The 25,593-nt window shown below is 35.2% G+C and overlaps 1 protein-coding gene across 2 annotated transcripts in view; it reads right to left on the bottom strand.

The window, feature by feature from the left end:
• LOC130236195 (ephrin type-A receptor 5) overlaps positions 1-25,593 on the bottom strand; it is a 197,366-nt gene that overhangs the window by 15,196 nt on the left and 156,577 nt on the right. For both annotated transcript variants that reach the window (XM_056466839.1, XM_056466840.1), the window contains exons 9-15: positions 24,479-24,546; positions 18,591-18,716; positions 13,677-13,862; positions 12,713-12,774; positions 12,246-12,455; positions 7,010-7,159; positions 574-767 (exon numbers count right to left, since the gene is read on the bottom strand). In XM_056466839.1, coding sequence (XP_056322814.1) covers positions 574-767; positions 7,010-7,159; positions 12,246-12,455; positions 12,713-12,774; positions 13,677-13,862; positions 18,591-18,716; positions 24,479-24,546 — 996 coding nt within the window. The remainder of the gene's footprint in view (positions 1-573; positions 768-7,009; positions 7,160-12,245; positions 12,456-12,712; positions 12,775-13,676; positions 13,863-18,590; positions 18,717-24,478; positions 24,547-25,593) is intronic.

Genomic DNA, 25,593 nt, shown 5'->3' with positions numbered 1-25,593 from the left:
CATAATAATTACATTTTAAAATTATGAATGGTTGTGATGTTATCACTTTACTGTGAATTAACAAACAAGACATATTTAAAGTCTGTTCCACTAAAGTCAAAGTCCACCATTCTAAGTCTCTACAAAATTTAGCATTTTAACCAACAGTAGACCTACACATAGGTTTGATATTATTATTGTTGTTTTACCATATGTTTTAGAAATAACAATAATAATAGCCTACTCATATTAACCTTTATTTTACATCTACATAATTGTGAGAAAATCATGATCTTGATTTTAAGCAAAAAAATCATGATTCTCATTTTAGCCAGAATCGTGCAACCCTACAAAGGTCTTGGGGGTTTGGAAAGACATGGATTTCAGTAATTAATAACATCATTTTAATTTTTGGGTGAACTAACCTTTTTACCTTCTCTACTGGTCTTTTCAGCTATTTCAGTGTGTATAAGTAAAGTTTTGGAACAAAAATGTTGGCATAGGCATGTTTCTTTGAGTCTGGGTAAGAATATCAAAGGAAGATAGTTACACAAATAAATAAATAAAAAATCCTGACAATAGCTGGTGTTCTACCTGTTAGATGGGTTAACGAGACCCTTCAGGCTGCTGGGATTGCGGATAAGCTTGTCCAATAAGCTGACAATCTCCTCGAATTTGGGCCGGCTGTTCCTGTCTTTCTGCCAGCAGTCCATCATGAGGTGATAGAGGGCGGTCGGACAGTCCATGGGCCCCGGCAGTCTGTAGTTCTCCTCCACTGCCTTTATCACCTGAGACAACAGGAAAGATTGCAAGCACTTTACATCATGTTCCACAATAAATATATGATGTGCCGTATATGTCCAAACACTGACTCCTCTGCTTCAGGAGTAGCTGCTGGATACCAAAGTCCTCACATTGACCTTTCTACCGCTCTCACTCTCATTTAACCAGCAACTTAAAATTGACATATTTGGATGTTTTAGATCAACAAAAACTACAGAATACAAATGCTACTCACATAAAGTGCACAAGGGACTTGGCTCTGTCCCATCTTAATTCTCTTAGAGTATGTTGGTCATATTATAGAACAAGCTAGCAGCATCCTAACTAACGCTAAGTTTATGCTAGCAACTTACCAATGCATGTCTGGGACATGCTAGTCAAATGGTAGCAACATGCCAAAACATATCAGCGGTGTTTAAATACTAGTTAACAGTAGCAACAATTTCCCAGTGTTGGGTTGTGGCTGGAAGGGCAACCGCTGTGTAAAACAGATGCTGGATAAGTTGGCGGTTCAGTCTGCTGTGGCAACCCCTAATTAATAAAGGCACTAAGTCGAAAAGAAAGTGAATGAATGAATAAATAACACCAACGATGCAATTTACACTAGCAACAATGCGAAACATATACAAGTTAATTATCGCTAATGATATGATAACTATGCTAAAACATGTTAGCAACATGTTCATTTATGTTAGCGACATGTTAAAACATTAGCAAAGTTGTAATACATCTTAAAACATCCCAGCAAAGCACCAATTCATTACAAATTACCAATTTTAGAAAGCTATCTGGTAGCAACATGACAATGCATCTTAGCTTGCATGCTAAAACGATAATTCCTAAGCAAAATGCAAGCCATCAATGCAGTGAAAGTGGGAGAGTGGGTGTATTTCAGGACACGGATTACATACAGAGTAGATGTAAAATTATACTTTTCATAATTAAAAAAAAAATTGTATACTGACCACCAGGAAGTCATAAACCCAATCATAGATATGTGTAGCATACCGAAAAATACAGCTTAAACCAGCCTAGGCTGGTTGGCTGGTTTTAGCTGGTTGACCAGGCTGGTTTTAGAGGGGTTTTGGCCACTTCCAGGCTGGTTTCCAGCCATTTCCAGCCTGGTCTTAGCTTGTCAGGCTGGAAAATGACCAGCTAAAACTTGCTTGACCAGCCTGGTTTTAGCAGGACTGACTAGGCTGGTCAAGCTGGTTTTAGCTGGTCATCTCCCACCCTGATCAGCCTAGGCTGGTTTAAGCTGTTTTTTTCAGTAGGGATATGTGAATATATCTCTGCCTCTGGATGGCCAGTCCTCCACTGCATCTTGGTCCCACATTCATTTAAATGAGTGCTACCCTGTACTAAAATGGTGGCTCTATTGAAGCATTCTTTCTAATAGACACCAATAGTGTAGGCAACATCTAATGTAAATATCTATGCATGAAAGCCATAAAACATGTTAGGCACATGTTACTGACTTCATTCTAACTTACAATTTCATAGTCATTTTAAACTTTTAGATTAATTTGCCCATGAGTGATTTTATTTCAGTAGCCAATAAGATTAAATATGATTGTAATGTCATTATATTGTGAAGTTTAAGCATATTATAAAATTAAGTTAAAATAATTAGTTCACAAACAAACTAATAAACATAAATAAATAAATAAATACTGCCATAAAATAGTTTAAAAACATAATATAACAACATAAATTATAAATAAAAAATATAAATTGCAATAATATTTCAGAATATTACCATTTTTTGTTCTTTTTTTAGGCTATATTTCTTAGGTATAAATTCTGAAATATGTAAATTATATTACAAATTTTACTATTGACATTTAAATATTATTATAAATTTATTTATTCCAGTATTCATTATACTTACGCTTAACATTTTAAGTGTATTAGCTGACAAATCATATAATTAATACAAATTTATAATCTATTCAAATTAAACTACATTATTAATGTAAATTAACCATAGCATGTTCTGTTTATAGGGCAATTTTTGACAAATCTATTGTTTCACTTTACATCTTCTATCATTCAAAAGTTACCAAAACAAACCAGAAGCCTGAATCATTAAAGAGTATCTCTCCTCTCCCAAAACAAAACTAAAACCCTCAACACGAGCAACACTACAACAAGCAGAGCAATCCCTCATGGAGAGAAGAAAACACAGGCAAAACAGAGACTGACAGACAGACAGAGGAAGCCGAGATCTGAGAGAAACCCTCCAGAAACGCTTCAATAAAACATCAAAAACGCACTCCATTCCCAAGCGTGAGTGAAACAGATTAATGATGGAGCGCAGATGAAGTCGTCACTATAACTGTAAAGCTGGAAAAAAAAGGTCAGCGGTGCTTGATAAAACCATGACTGCTGTGTGCACCTCCTTCTGGGAGAAGCTGGAGAAACTAAAGCTTCGCCGCCTGTTTCATCTCTGCTGCAAATATACTTGTCATTTTGTATGCATCTGACATATGATGACATGCGCATCTACATTACAAAAGACAGAGAGGCGGCGGATCGACATGTACTGTGTGCTTTTCAATGGAGGAAACAAATATGACTGAATCGCTGTGAGTTTTAAACTAATAATCCACAGGATTAGAGAGATAGACTTTGTTTGTAGTGATTTAATAATGTTAGGATACACAAATTTAGCACTTTTAATTTTTTTTTCTATTTTATGTTGTAAGATTTGTGTGTGTGTGTGTATATATATGTAATATATAATATATATATATAATAATGTCAGAATTAATAGCCCCCCTGTTTTTCCCCAATTTCTGTTAAATGGAGAGAAGATTTTTTGGTAACACTTTATAATAACTACACACTATAAATCATTAATTAAGCATTAGCAAATAGTGAATTCATTATCTGTTAAGCATTAACTCTACATTAATAAGCGTTAGTAAGCAACTTTATAACAGCTACAAATGCTCTATTCTTGACTTACAAACATATTTATAATGTGCTTAATACTTGTACTTTCATACTTTGTTAATGATTTATTTTTCATTACTAAATTAAGTATCGCATTATTTACAAACCAGTTGTTTTTAAAAGTAGTTGAGGGTTTTAGGATCATTCAGAATGAGTTAGTAAATGATTAATAAACTATTGAAATCAACGTTTATATGTCTTATTATTCAGGCATATAAGGGATTTATATAGCATAAATAGTCCTCACTTTAGATTAGGTCACAAAACTAGATAAAGCATTTATTAACATACATAGTAACCCTTAATATATGCCTGAATAATAAGACATATAAACGTTGATTTCAATAGTTTATTAATCATTTACTAACTCATTCTGAATGATCCTAAAAACCCTCAACTACTTTTAAATACAACTGGTTTGTAAATAATGCGATACTTAATTTAGTCATGAAAAATAAATCATTAACTAAGTATGAAAATACAATTATTAAGCACATTATATAGGTGCTTATAAGTCAAGAATACAGCATTAGTAGCTGCAGTTATAAACTGCTTACTAACGTTTATTAATGTAGAGTTAATGCTTAACAAATAATGAATTCACTAGATGATAATGCTTAGTAAATGAGTCATAGTGTGTAGTTATTATAAAATGTTACCGATTTTTTCAACACATTTCTAAACATAATAGTTTTAATAACTCATTTCTAGAGACTGATTTATTTTATCTTTGCCATGATGACAGTAAATAATATTTTCCTAGATATTTTTCAAGACATTTCTATACAGCTTTAAGTGACATTTAAAGGCTTAACTAGGCTAATTAAGTTAACAACGCAGGTTAGGGTAATTTGGCAAGTTGTTGAATAATGATGGTTTGTTCTGTAGACAATCAAAAAAAAAACATATAGCTTTAAGGGGATAATAATTTTGACCTTGATTTTTTTTTTTAATTAACTGCTTTTAGTCTAGCCAAAATAAAACAAATTGGACCTTCTCCAGAGGAAAAAAATATTATAAGACATACTGCCTTGCTCTGTTAAACATAATTTGAGAAATATTTAAAAAAGAAAAAAGGGGGGCTAATAATTCTGACTTTAATTGTATATATATATATATATATATATATATATATATATATATATATATATATATATATATATATATATATATATATATATATATATATATACAGAATTATTTAGTTATTAGAAATAAAAAAAATTGGTTTTACAAATTATAGAAATATAATTTGGATTACAAGTAATTATTTATATATAAATGTTTTCTCAAATAAATACACTGTTTGACATCAAACTATTAATAAATCATCACACTAGACACTAAAACGACTGCTATAAATTGCTCATATTTCATTTGTTTTTCTTGTGAGTATCAATGTCTTTTCGAATATTAAAAAAAGCGTGGTTTGTGTGCAGTGAGATCATATTTACATTTGGACAATGACAATGAAACAACAGATGATGTAAGCTTTTGGTAAAAGCTACATTTAAAGAAACTCAATGCCGGAAGTCCATTACTGTGACAGATTTCTGTCTGCACATCTAATGCTTTTCACACAGAAAAGACAAAAATAAAATCATTGTGACTAAATCCTAAAGCTAACATTTTCAGCCCAAACCCAGTGTCCCCCATGTAAATAAGAAAGACCTGTGACCCTGATCGTCCTGCAATACCAGCCCAAAATTTGCCGGTTTAGCCCCGCATCCAACTCTATTTATAGACATCAGCTTTCTATTGCTCTCATTTCCCCCTCAAGAAAACAGCAGGGCTCATGAGAGGAAACTGTTACTGTGGTGAAGTGTTAAAGACTGCAGGCTAAAATCACACCAGAAAGCACAAACAATCTCTTCATAAATGTAGACTATTTCATCAGTGTATTGCAGACTGAAATAAAAAAGCAATAAAATAAATAAATAAAAGGTATATAAAATCTATTTAATTTAAATATTTTGGATAATTTGAGCATATATACAGTTGAAGTCAGAATTATTAGCTCCCATGAATTATTAGCCCCCCTGTTTATTTTTTTCCAAATTTCTGTTTAACTGAGAGCAGACTTTTTTTCTACACATTTCTAAACATAAACATAATATTTCTAACCATAACTCATTTCTAATAACTGATTTCTTTTATCTTTGCCTTGATGACAGTCAAGAAATAATATTTTTACTAGATATTTTCAAGACACTTCAATACAGCTTAAAGTGACATTTAATGGCTTAACTAGGTTAATTAGGTTAACTAGGCACATTAGGGTCATTTTGCAAGTTATTGTATAATGATGGTTTGTTCTGTAGACTATCGAAAAACTATCTAGCTTAAAGAGGCTGATGATTCTGACCTTAAAATGGTATTTAAAAAATTTAAAACTGCTTTTATTCTATCGCCAAAATAAAACAAATATGACTTTCTCCAGAAGAAAAAATACTGTGAAAATTTCCTTGCTCTTTTAACCATAAATTGGGAAATAATTAAAAAAGAAAAAAAATTCAAAGGGGGGCTAATAAATCTGACTTCAACTGTACATTTAAAATATCCATATAAACTTTTAGGGTACCAATGTGTACCTTACGAAATGGCACAGAATTTCTGAAAATGTATTGATTGAGATTGTGCTGTTGGCAGATAGCTTATATAATTGGCATATTTATTTTTATTTTATAATAACAACAAAAACAGAAAAGTACAAAAAAACTAAAAAGTAAAAAAAATAAGTAAATATATTATTCATAAAGAGCTAAAACATTACTCAAGCTATTAAAAAATTAATATCATTAATTCATTCATACAATCATTTATTCATTTATTCATACATACATTCATTATTTTTTCTTCAGCTAACCCTTTTATACATCAGGAGTTGCCACAGCGTAATGAACCGGCAACTTATACAGCATATGTTTTATGCAGTGCATGCCCTTCCAGCTGCAACCCAGTGCTGGGAAACATCCATACACACTCATTCACACACTCATAAGCTACGGCCTATTTAGTTTATTCAATTCACCTATAGTGCATGTGTTTGGACTGTGAGGGAAACCGGAACCCCCGGAGAAAACCAACATGGGGAGAACATGCAAACTGCACACAGAAATGCCGGGACTCGAACCAGCAACCTTCTTGCAGTGAGGTGACAGTGCTATCCAATGAGCCACCATGCCACCCTCATTCATTTATATAATCATATATTTATTTAATTATACTACAAAGTCTTCATGTAGCACTAGTAAGAGCCCGTTTTGACAGACAGTGACAGCAGACTCACATCTTGGTTGCTCATCTCCCAGTAGGGCCTTTCTCCGTACGACATCACTTCCCACATGACGATGCCGTAGCTCCACACGTCACTGGCGGAGGTGAACTTCCTGTAGGCGATGGCCTCTGGAGCCGTCCATCTGATGGGGATCTTCCCTCCCTGTAGGACAAACCGACACAAGATCACAAACTCAGCCTGTCAGAGCGTCTTAACACATGATTATCGCTGAGGAGAAACGCTGTCAGCCAGGGAGAAAGTGACAGGAAGCATTAGCTCTGTGGACGACGGCTGCATGCTAATCGCTAATTGACTGACGTGGTGTTAGCTCTTGTACTCAGAGAGAAAGAGAGAGAAAGACGTGTCTTCATTTAGTTTGTTGACAGTTCACACACATCCACACACACATGAAAAGCTGTATTCTGTGGTACTTTGGCACACCAAAACAAGAAAGAGATGACAGGGGAGAGAGAGAGAAATGGTATGCTAATTATGTCAGCCATCAGCAAATCTTTAATTATCCTCCTTCAGGAAAATGGCTGCTTCTTATTCAGGCTAAATAAGGATTAATTTTCACTGAAGAATACACTTTATTTTAGCTCTGGCATTATTGTATTGGTGATGAGGTAAATAAGAGAACTCAGAAAAATCATATTAAGCAGAGGAGAGAGACAGAGAAACGAAACTGAGGAACATATGATGTTTGTCAAACTGAACCAGGATTTTTAGGGTAGAAATCTTGACTACATTCATGTTTTCTCTTACCATTATATAAAGTAAGTTAAATAGAAGGCTATTATCTGAATTAACATCGCTCATATGTATCTTTTACCACCTGTTAAAGCCTGTTTATTAAAATATTTCATCCTTTCCTGATTAGCAAGTCCATTTAGCATCTTCGACACATTAACACAGTATACACAGTATAGTATCATAAATGGGCAGATTTTTTATTTACTTTTCAGAAGTTTACATCAGAGTATCGCCAGTATGGCTGGTAACTGGCATAATCTTTACATAAGTACAAATATTTATTTACATTTAATAAACATTTACTATAAGTTACAATAGGATTTTTTTGCATTTGGATCATAGGACTTAAAGGTGCAATAGAGTGCATTAATTTAATAAATGAAATAGCTCCCTGATAGCCACATAGTAGGTACAGTGGGGAAAATAGGTATTGAACATATCACCATTTTTCTCAGAGAACATTTTTTTTAGATTCAACTTTATTGTCATTACACATGTACACGTACAAGGCAACGAAATGCAGTTTCGGTCTAACCAGCAGTGGCAATAGCAGCAAGTGCAGGATACAGGAATAAGTTATAAAGTGCAGTTATAGAAAAACTATGGTGATATTTACGGATGGATGTACTATGAACATTATATACAGGTTGTATTAGCTATGAACAGAGATTTACAATAAATGAATATAAGTACAGGATGCTATTAATAGCAGAAGTGTGCAGATAGATAAACAGAATTACAAATGTATATGTACAGTGGGTGTGTACATAATTAGAAATGTCCATGTGCAGTGGGTATGTACAGTTCAAATAAGTGAATCAGTGCAATGTAGAATTTCTAAAGGTGTCGTTGACTTGAAAGTTTCACAGGATGTTGGTAACATCCAAATAAATCAGTATATGCAGAGAAAACAAATCTAATTAGTTTACAAATTAAGTTATGCATAATGAAATTAAATGAAAAAGTATAAAACACACGAAGAAAGGTAGGTGTAGAAAGGCAATGAAAGCCCAGACAGCAGCTGAAATATATCAGAAGTTATTCAGCAACCCTATGTCCTTTCTCATTGTAAATTAATATTAGCTGCTTCAGTCCAACATCTACATTAGCAGGATGATGAAGATGAAACCAGAGTGGACATTTTAGCAAGACAATGATCCAAAACAGCCAAGGAAACTCAAATGCTTTCAGAGAAAGAAAATCAAGCTGTAGAATGGCCCAGCCAATCACCTGACTTGAATCCAATAGAAAATCAAATTAATGATCAGACTTGATAGATGAGGCTCAAAGAACCATCAAGATTTTTACACACTGTTGAATTCTGTGAAAAACTCACACCTGAGCAATTCATGTTTCAGTAGTTCAGTACTCTTCCTTGTGTCATTTCATTGTTATTACACAACTAATTTTTCAGATTTTTTTTTTTTTTGTTTGGTTTTATTTCTATGTTTTATTCTTTGAGTTTTCATTAAAATCTGGTTCGATTCCATGTCAACAGCTCCTTTAGAAATATTATTAGAAATATTATTCCCTAGAATAAGAAGTAGTATTCAAAAAACATGACATGACATGTTCAATACTTATTTTTCCCACTGTATGTGGCTTAGTTAAGTGCAAATATTCTTCAGAAATTGTATATGCTCATTTTTATATGCTCATTTATAACCAGAAAAATTACCCCTAGAATGAAAAGGGCAGTTTTGACCATATTTAGAATGGTCATGAATATTAATGTGCTCTGCTTTGATGCTCTACAGCTATGGTCGGGAACCTTTTTTCAGCAAAGAGCCATTTCTGATTTTTTTTTTGGCAAATGCATTTTTTTAAAGAGCCATGTGACTTCATGTCGCTTTGCGTCTGTCTCCTGATCCATTCACGCATTTTCTCTTGATCAGGCTCATAATCAGATTTAACATACTCGTGTTTAAAATATATATACTGTATGCTTGACTGCCTCTGGCATTTTGAAAACATGGTTATTATTTAGGTGGGCCTTTATGTCATTATTTATACAAAACAACAATCATCAACCAATGAGAGTGATTGTAAATGTAAGAAAGCTGATTGGTCAAAAGTGACTACCTTTATGTGTGTGCATGCACACACACTCAACCAGTGTTGCCAGACTGGGCGGTTTTTTAATTTATTTTTGCGGGTAAAAAAAATGACAGGCGGGTAGTGAAAATTTGGGCGGTTTTGCAACGGCGTGGCCCGCAGCTGGATATTATTGGCCAGCCCCGGTCTGCCCTCATACACCTGTTTGGATCTCCCAAAGAGATTCCATAGCCCCTGTTCCTCGCATACATATGCTTAGAACAGTGTAGAAACACTTGTGATCTCCCTCCCTGACACGACATCTCCCCGGTTTTCAGCGGTTTTTCGACTGCTTTTGGGCTGTAAACAGTCAGTAACATCTGGTAACACTGCACTCAACACACTCGCAGTTTTTCACTTGGTCTCATTCACATTCTCTCTCTCTCTGTGTCTCACACACGCACACAAAAACATGCAGGTATTCAACACGCACCAGTTAATTCCGGATCAATTAAAATAAATACCGGAACGCACAACACGAATATCTGACATTTCCTGGAGCAAGATCCAGCTCAAATTAAGAACTGCCGCCAACAGTTCATTTGCTTACTTAACACACAGGACTTATTCGCCATCTGTGAAAGGTTTCATTTGCCTCGCGATCTCCAATGAGGCAAGCAGAGCTCACAGCATTCAAACTCCAAGATGCCCCTGTCCAAACTCCTGCCCTGCCCCTGCTGTTTTTGTCCGGTTTGCACTTTATGCTGGAGCTCACACGCCTTCTTTCGGCTTTCGCTCGGATGGTACTTTGCCGCAAAAGCTGCATGGTGGGTTTCAAAATGTCTCTTAACATTTTTTTTACAAGAGGAAACGCGTTTTGTTAAAATCAGACAGAGCAGAGCACTAGAGCTTTCAATAAAAGCAAATGTTTCTGCCCACTCATTTTGTAACTTTCGATGTTTCTCAGGATTATTTTCTTTTTTGCCATCATCACCACTCATGAATGTTGTTTGAATTAACGTGCGCGCGGTTACCATAGAAACGTAAGTTCATTCACAGTGCCGAACACATGCATTGTTCGAAACCAAGTTTTTATTATTTTTTTCTCCAAAAAATTACAATAACGAGGGAACTGTAATTGTATTTTCAATAGGAAAATGATTTCTAGTTATCTGATGGATATCTTTTTTTACTGAAAAATAATATTTACGGGAGACAGCAGGAGAGCCACGTATTTTGGTCAAGGAGCCACTTGTGGCTCGCGGGCCATAGGTTCCCGACCACTGCTTTACAGCTTGTGTCAGTAGCTGCTCCTTCTCTCTCTCTCTCTTCTCTCACCCCCCCCCCACACACACAAACACACACAGACAAACACAGCATTATGTCGTCTGAAATAAACACGTGCAAAATAATCATAATCTGTCAAACAAATGTAACGAACAGATTAGATGCCTGGTCAAACCTTTTCGACTAAAGCGGCAGAGTAGACCTAGGATTAAGTGAGCTACCTTTATGCCACCGGAGTAAGCTAGTTTGCTCCTGCGTTGTGTTGTAGATGACATTTAGACTAAATTGTGTTATACTATACAAAAGGAACAGTCCGAGATGTATTTACAGTTGTAATTTGAAGCTGTAAAGTACATGAAATCACATACAGGAATTAATATCTTCTGCATAAAAATATATTGGCGTCCTTTCACTCAAGAAAAAACATAGTAAGAACTGCGTGATATGACACGGTGCATAAACATGAATTCAACACTTATATTAAGCATGTTATATGTGTTTGTTGCCTCATCACAAGCATAAACACCAACATTTACAATATAAACATTCAAAAGATACATTTAATCAAACCTTATGCCTCTTCAGGGTGGTGCTGAATAAATTGTACTATATATCTTGCATTTTGCATTCAGATGGGCTATGAACAGAGGGCTGGCTGAGAACTGATCCTTACAGCAAACCGGATGTGAAGTGCTGCGCTTTATCTTTAAAAACATTCTAAATATTGTTTGTTTATGTATGGTGCTGGTACACACCTGTCTGCATCACCTACCAACAAATACAAGACAATGTAAAGAGGTTACACTGCAGGCTTTAGTCTACTAGTCTTCAAAATAAGAGTCCTACATAGTAAGATTAATATAAGCTTAAATAAACAAAAAATATCATTGTTGTAATCTCATTAGGAAATGTAATCAAACACAACCTGGGGCATGCATATTAATGATCATGTGTGCAACATAACCGTGTTTTGTCTGACTGGCCTGTTTTTCACTATGATGAATGATGAAACAATGGTGTTTGGTGGCCATTTCCATGTACTGAAATCTTAGTATTTAACTTTGCTAGCATATATTCAGATTTAAACACTGAAAACATCAGATTTCTATGAAATGTCAGCTTTAACACAAAGCATGCAGTGAGGTGTAGTGTGTCTGTGTTGTGAAGCACGTACGCGAGTGGTGTAAGCTGCCTCTGGGTCGTCCTCCAGCACTCTGGACAGGCCGAAGTCAGACACCTTACACACCAGGTTGCTGTTGACCAGGATGTTGCGGGCAGCGAGGTCACGGTGCACATATCCCATCTCGGAGAGGTAGCGCATGCCCGATGCTATGCCACGCAGCATGCCAACCAACTGGATCACAGTGAACTGACCATCATTCTTCTGTTATAGGAGAAAAGAGGAATAATACACATGAGAATGAGTGTGATACATTTAAACTTCTAGAAGTAGTAATAGTTATTTAATTTAATTTAATTAAAAATTTACTAAATTTGTTGTTTAATAAGGACACATCTAACCAAAGTGAAGCTTAATTGCTATTTTAAATGTTGTTTTTGTGGCTTTTCCATAAATATGACAGAAAACTATTTTATTTTTTGAAGGGATGTTTTGCTTTGAATGTAATGACTTGAATTTACCTTCAGAAAGGTGTCCAGAGATCCATTCTCCATATATTCTGTTATTATCATCACCGGTTTACCTATAGGAAACAAATCATAATCTTGTTGTTTTGTGACAGGCAAACAACAAACAAGACATTAAAGCAGTTTCAGCTCAAAGCTAATAAATAAAAATATGAAATAAATAAATAGTTTGGCTTGATTTTATTACTACTATTATTATTATTATTAACAATGTATACAGTTATTAATAATTAATGTGTGAAATATAATAATAATAATAATAATAATAATAATAATAATAATAATAATAATAATAATAATAATAATAATATAAATAATTATAATTATTGTTAAAACATTAAATAAATAAATAAATAAATAAATAAATAAATAAATGGTTTGGCTTGACGATTATTTATTATTATTATTATTATTATTATTATTGTAAGCAATATAGAAATTAATAATAATAATTAATGTGTGAGTAGTTATTACTACTACTACTATTATTATTATTGTTATTATTATTATATTTCACACATTAATTATTATTAGCAATATATAAAATTAATAATAAGTATTAATGTGTGGAATATAATAATAATAATAATAATAATAATAATAATAATAATAATAATAATAATAATAATAATAATAATAATAATAATAATAATGAATTGACAATTAGTAACACTACCACAAATTATCAATATAAATTATTATTATTACTATTATTATTATTATTAGTAGTAGTAGTAGTAGTATTATTATTAAGAAAACACTAAATAAAAATAAATAAATATATATATATATATATATATAAAATATAATGTTTTTATATAATATAAATTATATAAATTATTAGTATTTTACAAACAAGTCATCTCTGTAAAACAATGTTTCCAACTTCACAACATCAAACCAAAACAAAAATCCAATTACAGAACAATAACAGAATGCCATCCTAACAGACACTCACTCTTAGTGACGACCCCCTTCAGATGGATGATGTTGGGATGCTCGAACTGTCCCATAATGCTGGCTTCACCCAAGAAGTCCCTCCTCTGCTTCTCCGTGTATCCAGCTTTCAGAGTTTTAATGGCCACTGGGATCTCTCTCTTCCCCGGCAGCCGCAGCAAACCACTGCACACCTCCCCGAATTCACCTGCAACCGCGAGGCAGAGCAGCAGTGAAGCGCGGCAGGACACAGCCAGACAATGAAATGGCTCATTGTGTTCGGGCAGATTTCCCTTGCGAAGCGACAAAGTGCAGAGCTGCTGAGGTTTAACCTCGCTTCTGAATGAATGAATAAAGTCTGACTGCGCGAGCTGGTACTTATAGGGTGACACTTCCAGTGCAAGAGTTCAAATGAGAAGTTTAGCCCTTTCAAGAGCTGCATCTGAAAAAGTTTTTACATTTGATAATCACTTATTGGGCTCAATTTTTAAATAGCTTGTCAAAAAATGCAAATAATTGGACATTCTTCAACTTCATATAGCTTTGAAAAAGTAAAAGTAAAATGAACTTGAAAATTCTCATTTTCTCATTCTCAGTTTGAATCACATGTTCAATTTTACATTTAGAAATGTTAGTTTAAAAAGATACAAATGGTCAGAACTGTATGCAGAAGTGCATATGCTTTCATTTATAGTTACTGAAAATCATGTATGATTGAAAATCAAGGTTTTTTTTACCAATAATAATATTTTTTTATCTCTTCTATTGTTAAGGTATAAAGCTATGATAGATATATAGATAGATAGATAGATAGATAGATAGATAGATAGATAGACAGACAGACAGACAGACAGACAGACAGACAGACAGACAGACAGACAGACAGACAGACAGACTGATAGATGATAGATAGATAGATAGATAGATAGATAGATAGATAGATAGATAGATAGATAGATAGATAGATAGATAGATAGATAGATAGATAGATAGATAGATAGATAGATAGATAGATAGATAGATAGATGATAGATGCATGATTATTAAGCTGCTTTACTTTTAAAGACCAAATGGAAAAACTTTTAGATGCAAAACACTTTTAAATGCCCATAAGAAGGATGCAATATTAAATATGTAAACTGAAATTTTAGGGCATATCAAATTGTTAAGAAATAGTTAAGAAAACTAAAAAAACTGTGTCAGCAGGAATATATAATTACTTCATGAATATGTACATATGTGTTATTGGTAATAATGATTTGGAATTGGTAAACTGTACTTGGGGAAAATAGGATTTGAATATGCACTTGCATATTAATTATGCATACCCTGTACATTAGAAAGCCCATATAAATAGAGATAGACATGTGACACAGATATCAAAGTAGCAATAACCAATATTTTACAAAAAATGTTTTTGTTGGACCCAATCCTAAAACTCTCTTGCAGTCAATCAGCAGTAAGGTGCGTGTCTGGTAAGCTTCCTTGATGACATATTGTTTAACAAAATTTGCATAGTGCACCTTTAAAATGTTTTTGTTTAGTAATCATTCACTTTGATTGCATTTAAAGTTGTGAGTCTTTATTATCTGATATGGACTGCAATTTAATTTGCGTGAAAATAATGAATATATTTGGTGTTTCACTACCTCTAGTACGGTGGCCCAGTAGTGCACAACACATTGACGTGTTCTAAAAGCAAACATTAAGCTCATAAAATAATGACATTTCAAAAAGCAAACGCTAAGCTAACAACACAACAACATTAAGCTCACAACACGATGACATTTCAGAACGCAAACATTAACTCAAAACACAACGGAAATGCTCCTGACCACTAGGTGGCAGTGGAACACTGATTACTTCCTCTTCTTCTGGTTAAATGGTGAGTTAAAGACCGAAACAGCGATTACGTTTAGACGCCACAAGAAATGTGTTACAAAACATTGCTACCAAGGAGCAAGAAATGGGTTCTACCTCTGGACATATATTTTTGCAACATCCGCAAAATCAAATATTCGGAAGATGCGCATACATCTTGCCTATTTGTGGACCAACTGCCACCAGTGTTCAGAAGCATTTACGTCTTGCTGTTGGCTTAATGTTTACTTTCTGAAATGTCATTGTGTTGTGAGTTAAAGATTTTTAGTTTTTGATTTGATTTCTTTATTTTGAACAGAAAAATCATACATAAAATTCTTTAACAAAAAATGCATTTCAACATGGTTGAAATGGAGCGGGATGAAGCACACGCTTATTATTTTCCCACCCCATTACCACACACATCATTCGTCCATTACTTATTTCCTCTTTTACTTATCTCTTGCTTTTACATAAGACATATAAGCTTACATGAGACATATTTTATCCTTTTGGCATCTTTATGTTTAATTCTATTTGTACATTTGTATATTTTAGTGTCAGTGTTGTTAGGTTTTAGGATATATAAGCTAGTCTGCACCAAAACTGTGACAAAAGTTAGGTTTATAAGATATAAAAGCAATATCAACATTTAAAGCTTGTAGTTTGTCACTTACGCCTAAATCACAGGTGTCAACTCCAGTTCCTGGAGGGTCACAGCTCTGCACAGTTTAGTTTCAACCCTGATTAAACACACCTGATCAAACTAATTGAGTCCTTTAGGTTTGTTTGAAACCTACAGGTAAGTGTGTTGGAGCAGGGTTGGAACTAAACTGTGCAGAGCTGCGGCCCTCCAGAAACCGGAATTGACACATGTGGCCTAAAACGATCAACGTCACCTCATAATTCAGTTTCTCATCAAATCGACCAATCAAATCTGCCGCGCAAAGGCAAAAGACCGTAACTTCGTTTTTTGACTAAAATTAGTTATTAATATTTTTGGGACAATGAAGACCTTCTTTATCATGTGGATAAGTATCTTGAGTCAATATCATTGTTGTTTCAAGAAAATAATGTCTTGTCTTAACAGTAACTTCCAAAAGCCCAAGCGAAAGCAAGGCAGAAAAATCATAACACGAGCTACCGCTCTTTGACTTGGTTTTAGTATGCTCCAATTAAGTTACGGTTCCCTGCCTTTGTTCAGCTGCATGTCAATATGAAGTTACTGTGAGCAGCCTGGACTTACGATATTCTGCATTTGTTTTAATGTCATACTATCATAAAGAGGCTAACAATCTGGTAAATATATAGCACTGCAAACAAAGACTACACATTTCCAGCAAAAAATATCTTAAATAACATGTTATTTTTTCTTCATAATTTGTATTTTTCGCTCAGTGCAGTCGGGAGCTATTGACGAGTTGACTGGAATGTTGTGACAGTATTAGCATTGTAGCATGATCACACATAAAATCAGTACAGATCACAGTTGAAACCATTTCCTACCTTTTCTTGTAACCCAATAAAATCCACTGCAAATAATGTCGACAGAGTTGTTTAATCTACAAGAATGATCATTATTCCAACCTGCTGGTGTTCACATCGGTTAAGTCCATATTAAGGCTAGGCTGGGTTATTTTTGTGAATTAATTATTTTTTAAATGAATTGTGAAAGTCGATTCATTGACCTATTCATAAATACAACTGTTGCTTTGTTACTGAATAAATGTCTTAAGACAGTGCCTCACCACCACCTACAGGCGATTTTAGCTAATACATGGATAATTTATTTTTTGCTATAGTTGCATAATTTTCTTTTCATTTTTTTTATTTGAAAAATTATTAATAAAAAAAATTCATAAAGAATTAAATGGAAAAAAAAAATTTAAATTGCAAATATTGTGCCTAATAGGAAAAGCGGAAGTGGGAAAGAAAATGCAAAAGGATGTTAAAGAGTATGCCATTCTAAAAAAGTTTAGGAACCGCTGATACACAGTCTAGATAACTAGGTCGTACCTTTGATATCGAAAATTTACTCAAAATGAATGCAAAATAGTGCAACATATTACAATACAGAGACAAAAATATTGTAACACTGTAAACAATTACTTTCAAATTATAGAAACTAATTATTTATTATGTATTACATTTTGGAATGTAATTTGCAAATGCAACCAAAGCACAGGATAGCAATAAGGAAATAAGTAACTGCCAATCATCCAAAATAAATAGCGTGATTACTATCTGTAAATATAAATGTTCTTGTAAAAACAGCAATATTGATCATGTGAAAGTTACTGCTTTTTACCTTGGCACGACTTCTTACTTTTTGCATACAATACAAATCAGAGGACAGTAACTTCCAAATAGGGGTCAAAGGTCAAGTTTGAGCTCAAGATTTTTTTATGTAGATAAATGTCATTACTAAAACATGTAATTGCCATTTTTGTTAATGTAACAAATCAATTGACTAATTAACTAACTAATTTCCAAATAACTAATTTGTCCGGGCAACAAAAAAATCTTTAAAGTCACTTTTCACTTCACTTTCAACTTCAGCGAGTTAAGGTCTTTAGCCTTTGTGGGGTAGAAATGCTCTCTAGTATCTGACATGTCCCGCCCCCTTCAGGACATTTCACATTTGATGCGATTGAGCTCAACCACTCTCACTGGTTAAGAAGTGCTAAAACAAAACGCTATTGTTTTTTTTAAAGGGAAGGGGCTACACTATGCCGCACCCTCTCAATGTTTGAATTGAAATTACATCAAACAGCAAAAAAATTGTTTACTTTCTGAAATGTTGTATTGTGAGATAATGTTTGCTTTTTGAAATGTCGTTGTGTTGTGAGCTTAATATTTGTTTTCTGAAATGTCGTTGTGTTGTGCATTACTGGGCCCACCATACTCCAGTGTTCATTTCAGCTGAAAACATTTTTAGAGTGATTTTCCAGTAACTCCTAAATATGAGATCTGATTAGTCTTACCCAAACCAGACAGTGAGTTTCTCGCATGTATACTTAATGAAAATCTCTTCCTGCGCCCTTTTTTGTTTTTTACTTGCGCATAACTCACTCACCAGCTCCAATAACCCGCTCGATGGTGATACAGCAGACATCAATCTCCTTGGCGAACTCGTGGACAGCCTGGTTGGGATCTTCATAGGTGTGGGGATCGATATACGTGCGGACCGAAGGAAATTTGACTGTGATAAGAGAGAGAGAGAGAGAGAGAGAGAGAGAGAGAGAGAGAGAGAGAGAGAGAGAGAGAGAGAGAGAAAAAAAAAAGACAGAAAGAGATACAAAGAGGAAGAAGTGTTGATTGTTGGCTCTTCACAGCTTTCAGTGAAGAGATTTCATCTCTAGAGACTGTGTTTGTTCTTTCCTGCTGTGTTAAGCACAACATATTGATGGATTGCCTTAGGACTACATAATCAGAATATGGCAACATGCTTCTGTGTGTAGCTGTATTATTGGCAATGTGGTTAGTGTGGTTGTAGACTAATGGGCTGGTGAGGTTTTCTGGTTGCAGATGGCTGTCCTAATAATGGGGAAGTTACTAAAAGTACAAGGTATATTTAATTTCTCCACACACATATATTTTTGGGAGTACCTTGTATCCTTTGTGTCCCCATAAGTATAGTAATACCAGTCAAATTGTACCTTGTGAGGACATCTTTTTGGTTCCCATGATAAATTCTTTTGTATTTTGAAAATGTAAAAACACAGATTGCTTCCTGTGAGATTTGGATTTATGTGCACTGTAAAAAAACATCTATTAATTAACAGTAGGGATGACAAGATCCGATCACGTGATCGGAAATTGGGCCCAGTCACACGGTTTCAGACTCGATCGGAATCGGACATTACCTCCCAATCAGGACTCGAATATATATTTATACATATACTGTATATTTATTCTCATTATTTTTTAACACATCTATGGTTATGCAGCGGCACAGAGTTAGACCTCTTTCTTGACTTCACACAGAAACAGCAACGCATTTTGAATGTTAAAATTAGGTGAATTAAATAAAAAAATAAGGAATGGATCTGTTTTATAAATAGCTCTAAACCAGCTACATGTATGTTGGACCTAATTTCAACAAAATTACTGAAAGAATTGCTACTTGTTGTAGAAGAACCTCTTCTTAACGTTATCAACTCTTCTTTATCTTTAGGCCATGTCCCAAACCCTTAAAAGCTAGCTGTTTTTAAGCCTATTGTTAATAAACCATAACTGGACCCCAGCAACTTAGTGAATTATAGGCCTATTTCAAATCTTCCATTTATGTCTAAAATGCTAGAAAATATTGTTTCTGCCCAATTACGCTCCTTTCTGCAGATGAGCAATGTTTTTTGAGTGTTTCAGTCAGGTTTCAGGGCTCATCACAGCATAGAAACTGCATTAGTGAAATTAACCAATGATCTACTCTTAGCTGCTGACCAAGGGTGCATCTCGCTATTAGTTTTACTCGATCTTAGTGCGGCATTTGATACCATTGACCACAATATCCTCATAAATCGCTTAAACTCTACAGGTATCCAGGGACTGGCTTTCCAATGGTTTAAGTCATACTTAGCTGACCGTTACCAGTTTGTGAATATTAATGGACAGCCTTCACAAGTCAACCCAGTAAGTTATGGGGTACCTCAAGGATCAGTTTTAGGCCCTTTGCTGTTTACAATATACATGCTACCCCTGGGAGACATTATTAGAAGACATGGGATCAGCTTTTACTGCTATGCAGATGATACTCAAATTTCAACTAAACCTGATGAGATGTCTAAACTGTCTAAGCTAACTGAGTGTATTAAAGATGTTAAAGACTGGATGACCAACAATTATCTTCTCTTAAACTCAGACAAAACAGAATTATTACTTATTGGGCCTAAATCCTGTACACAGCAGATCTCACAACTTGACCTACAATTAGAGGGATACAAAGTTAGCGTTAGCTCTACTATAAAAGATCTGGGTGTCATACTAGACAGCAACTTAACTTTTGAAAATCATATATCCCATGTCACAAAAACTGCCTTCTTTCATCTGAGAAATATCGCTAAATTACGAAGTATGCTATCCATCTCAGATGCACAAAAGCCAGTCCATGCTTTTATGACTTCTAGGCTGGATTACTGTAATGCTCTGTTTGCTGGCTGCTCAGCATCCTCTGTTAACAAACTTCAATTAGTACAAAATGCAGCTGCCAGAGTTCTTACCAGGTCTAGAAAATATATTCATATCACCTCAATTTTATCCACTAGCTGCCTGTTAAGTTTCGTATTGAATTTAAAATATTGCTTCTTAAATATAAAGCTTTAAATAATCTAACTCCTGTCTATCTAACCAACCTTCTGTCTTAAGATCTCAAAACTCAGGGCTTCTGATAGTACCTAGAATAGCAAAGTCGAGTAAAGGAGGTAGAGCCTTCTCATTTATGGCTCCTAAACTCTGGAATAGCCTTCCTGATAACGTCCGAGGCTCAGACACACTCCCCCAATTCAAAACTAGATTAAAGACCTAACTGTTTAGTAAAGGATACACTTAGTGCACCCCTTATGGGGCTTCCACACAGGTTATGCATCTTGTTGATATACACTGTGAACAGCAGTTTGCTAATTATTCTCCATTTCCACCGGGGGATACTATTTCCGAGGCCCTCAGACTATGCAGAGTCACTGATTCGATCCAAGACCAACGATGAGATGATCCCAAGGTTTCCATTTCCTGGACCAGGCCGTATCCTGAGCAGCTACTGTGTTGGTCATGGAGAAGTGGAGAACGTGAGACGTGACGCTCCAGGGATAGACAAGTCTTCTCTGAGGCCAGCCTCAGCCGCTGAGACTGCAGCTCTGCACAAGACGTTTGGCCAGCGGAGAATCCTTAAAATGGTTATGCCCAACTGAGTCTGGTTTCTCTCAAGGTTTATTTTTTCTTCCCTTTCGCCAATTGGTAAAGTTTTTTTCCCTCTCCGCTGTCGCCTTTAGCTTGCATGGGTTGGGATCAGTAGAGCTACGCATCGTTGGATTTGCTCTTCAGTGTTTGGACTCTCAGTAGTGATTTTTAAACTTTACTTAACTGAGCTAACTGAACTGAACAAACACTACAAGCTGAACTACACTGTTCCAATTTACTATGATCTTCTATGTGAAGCTGCTTTGACACAATCTACATTGTAAAAGCGCTATACAAATAAAGGTGAATTAAATTGAATTGAATCTGTTTTTTCACTCTTCTTTATTATTTTTTGTATGTATTATAGAAGTATAGGATTGGGTTTTGGTATCGGCAGATACGCAAAATCAAATTATTTGGACTCGAGGGCAAAACATTTTTTTACAACTAATTGGGATATCCCTAAATAACAGTTTCTGTACTTTGTGATTCACAAGTGTTTTCTGCAACAAAGGCTCATTCTGAAAACTTACAACTATATACATTTCTGGAGTGCGCCGAATATATGCCAGGAGGTATGTTTTTTGCAGTTTTTGTTCTCACGTACATCCACCAGAGGCCTCTGTCGAATGACTGAATGACTGACTAACTGACCAATCGACTGACCCACCATCTTCCTCCCCTACACCCAACCAATAATGTTTTCAAAAGCATAGATTGACCCGGCCACCCACTTCCCTAAACTCAACCGACAGTTTTAAAAATAATCCAAAAAAGAAAACTCCTCACCTGTTTTTTTTACCACATTTTCAGATTTTACCACATTCTCACCCTGTTATTAACTTGTTTATTTAAATTTTTGGCTTCTGTTTTTGCCTTATCCGCTTTCTAGAACTGTTATTCACCGGACTTGAACCCCGTTGTAGTGGTCAACTCCTCTCTGGGCAAATAGGACATAGACATAGATGGTGAGCTACTTGACAAACTGGTAACAATGAGAAAGCCGTTCATATACGGGGGTAAGCGGTCAGTTGGTAAGTTAGAAAAGGAACGGTGTCATACCACCCTGTATTGTTCGCTTTAAAGATGAAATACAGCCAAATGTACTTCTGGCTACATAATTTGTGATCTCCAGAAATGTATAAAAAGGGCTACATTTTCAGATGAGCCTATGTTGTATCTTTACATGAGTACCTTGTATCTCTTATGTGCCCACAAGTATAGTAATACCTATAAATTTTCACCTTGTGAGGACATCTTTTTGGTCCTCTGGTCTGCTCTGTCGACTTTGATGTTGAAAATACAACTTTACAGTTCTAACAAAGTGGCTTAAATTTACATTTTAATAGTTTGAAATAATCTAATGTATTAGACATAATATATAGAGAGATACGTCTGTATAATTATAGAAAAATTTAATGGCAGTTTATTACAAGGCGCAACACCAACCCAGACAATATATCACTTTAAACTATTAAAAATGTTAATAAAAGTAGCTTTTCAGATGTTTACAAGATTTACTTTTAAAGTTGTAGGAAGGAAGATCAAGGTCTCATAATGCAATTTATTCATTCATTCATTTTCTTTTCAGCTTAGTCCCTTTATTAATCTGGGGTCGCCACAGCGGAATGAACCGCCAACTTATCCAGCATATGTTTTTACACAGCGGATGCCCTTCCAGCTGCAACCCATCTCTGAGAAACATCCATACACACTCATTCACACTCATACACTATGGACAATTTAGCCTACCCAATTCACCTGTAACACATGTCTTTGGACTGTGGGGGAAACCGGAGCACCCGGAGGAAACCCACGAGAGCGCATGGAGAACATGCAAACTCCACACAGAAACACCAACTGACCCAGCCAAGGCTCGAACCAGCAACGTTCTTGCTGTAAGGCAACAGCACTACCTACTGCGCCACTGCGTCGCCTAATGCAATTTAAAAGCATAATAAATGGGGCAGAGGGTAATATGTAAAACTGCTAATTTACAGATATTTTTACAGTGTGGATATAATATATAAAATGAATGCATAGTTGAACAAGTATGACTATATGTGTCTACATTGGCTTGCGTGATTCACAAGGACAGAAATGTGTATAACGACAACATTGAGGTGGTTAATAAGGGCATGACTTATCTCCTTGCAATTAAAACACACAAAAAAACATACATTAAGTGTAATTGTATTGTTTACAAAGTTGTATTTTTTACTTATATTTTTAGATTATACTGTATGTGAAATTGTATTATTGTAATTTATTTTTTTTAATTCTACTTTTTGTTATATGATAGGCACCTACGGTTTGAGAGTAAAATGCAATGCCGATTCTCTGCATGTCCTGTACATGTGGATGAATTGACAATAAAGCTGACTTTGACTTTGACATGGTGCCTAATGTTATTCAAACTTTACCACAGGTTTCGTGTAAGGTTAAGTTTAGGAGTAGCATCATATAATAAGCATTTTTTACATTAAAAAAATAATAATGCCTATGGAAAGTCCTTGTAAACCGCCAATAAGTGTGAACTTATTTCTATTTTACACCTCATAGAGGACATTTAGATATTGCATCATCAACATCCAGGCGGTTGTAAAACAAAGCTTATTGATGCTAAAGTGGCCTGACGTTAGGTTGGCCCTCTGGTCTGGAGCTGATGATAGGATGAGACTGATCCACTGAACTCTGGTTGAACTCGTACACACATCTGTCTCTCTGTCTGTGTGTGAGTTTGTGTGTGTCTGTGTGTACATGTTATTATATTTTGGTGGACACTTAATACTGAATGCACACAAACTCATGGGGACTTGTGTCAGTGTGGGGACCTAAATTGAGATTGTGTCTGTCTGTCTGTCTGTCTGTCTGTCTGTCTGTCTATCTATCTATCTATCTATCTATCTATCTATCTATCTATCTATCTATCTATCTATCTCTCTGTCTCTCTGTCTGTCTAGTCATCTTCATTTCTAAAGCAGTTTTACAATGTAGATTGTGTCTGTGTGTCTGTCTGTCTCTGTGTCTGTGTGTCTTTCTGTCTGTTTCTGTCTGACTCAGACTTACTGTGGCCATTGTGGAAGTGCATCTTCTCCTCATCTGGATCTTGCTTGGCTTTGCTGTATCCACAACGTCTGTAAACAAACCAAAAGAAGAAGACTCGTGTTATTCTTTAGATCCCTTTAAAAGCTGACATTTCCTCTCACTTTATATGCAATTTTTGCTAATTCATTTGGCCTGACAGACGGAGGAGGAATAGTAAACAGTGCATGCGTGCCTGGTAATGGTTTTATCTGCTTTCAGCACAGGAATCCTCTAGAGAGCACTGTTCAAACACACACATTCTGCATGACAGCAGTGTTAACGTGGACCTCAGTGTTTAATCTGCCAGCAGAGTGTGTTTGCGAGCAAGTGAACATCCAACAGTAAACTGCAGAAACAAGGCCAAATCCACTTCACATCTGACACTATAGCGAAGCTACAAAACAAACTTTGCATGCTACTAGTACTTATATTTTATACTAATATATGTTTTTCAATAAAAAAACTGGTACATACACTCACTGGTCATTTTATTAGGTACACCTGTCCAACTGCCTTTTAACGCAAATTTCTACTCAGCCAATCACATGGCAGCAACTCAATGCATTTAGGCATGCAGATATGGTCAAGACATTCTGCTGCAGTTCAAACAGAGCATCAGAATGGGGAAGAAAGGTGATTTAAGTGATTTTGAACGTGGCATGGTTGTTAGCAGAGGTGTGGACTCGAGTCATGTGACTTGGACTCGAGTCAGACTCGAGTCATGAATTTGATGACTTTAGACTCGACTTGACAAAATATAAAAAGACTTGCAACTCGACTTGGACTTGAACAAAAATGACTCATGACTTTCACTTGGACTTGCGCCTATTGACTTGTAAAGACTTGCTACTTCCCATAAAATGCCCAAGGATAAATAGTGTGTTGACACGGACTGCTCTATCTCTAATTATGTGTGCATTTGTGTGACAGAGAGCATGCGCGCATTCGGCACGACATCCAATCAAAGCACCGTAAATTGTTTTGATTCGACAGCATCCTATGTGACAACTACGTGAACACGCCAGTTTACAAAATGATACCAGATAGTTTTGTTTGGCTATAAAAATTATGAGGTGGTCAACAAAAAACTTATTGCA

This window comes from Danio aesculapii, chromosome 10, assembly GCF_903798145.1.
Source record: "Danio aesculapii chromosome 10, fDanAes4.1, whole genome shotgun sequence".
Classification (NCBI taxonomy): domain Eukaryota; kingdom Metazoa; phylum Chordata; class Actinopteri; order Cypriniformes; family Danionidae; genus Danio; species Danio aesculapii.
This window is presented reverse-complemented; position numbering and strand designations above follow the sequence as displayed.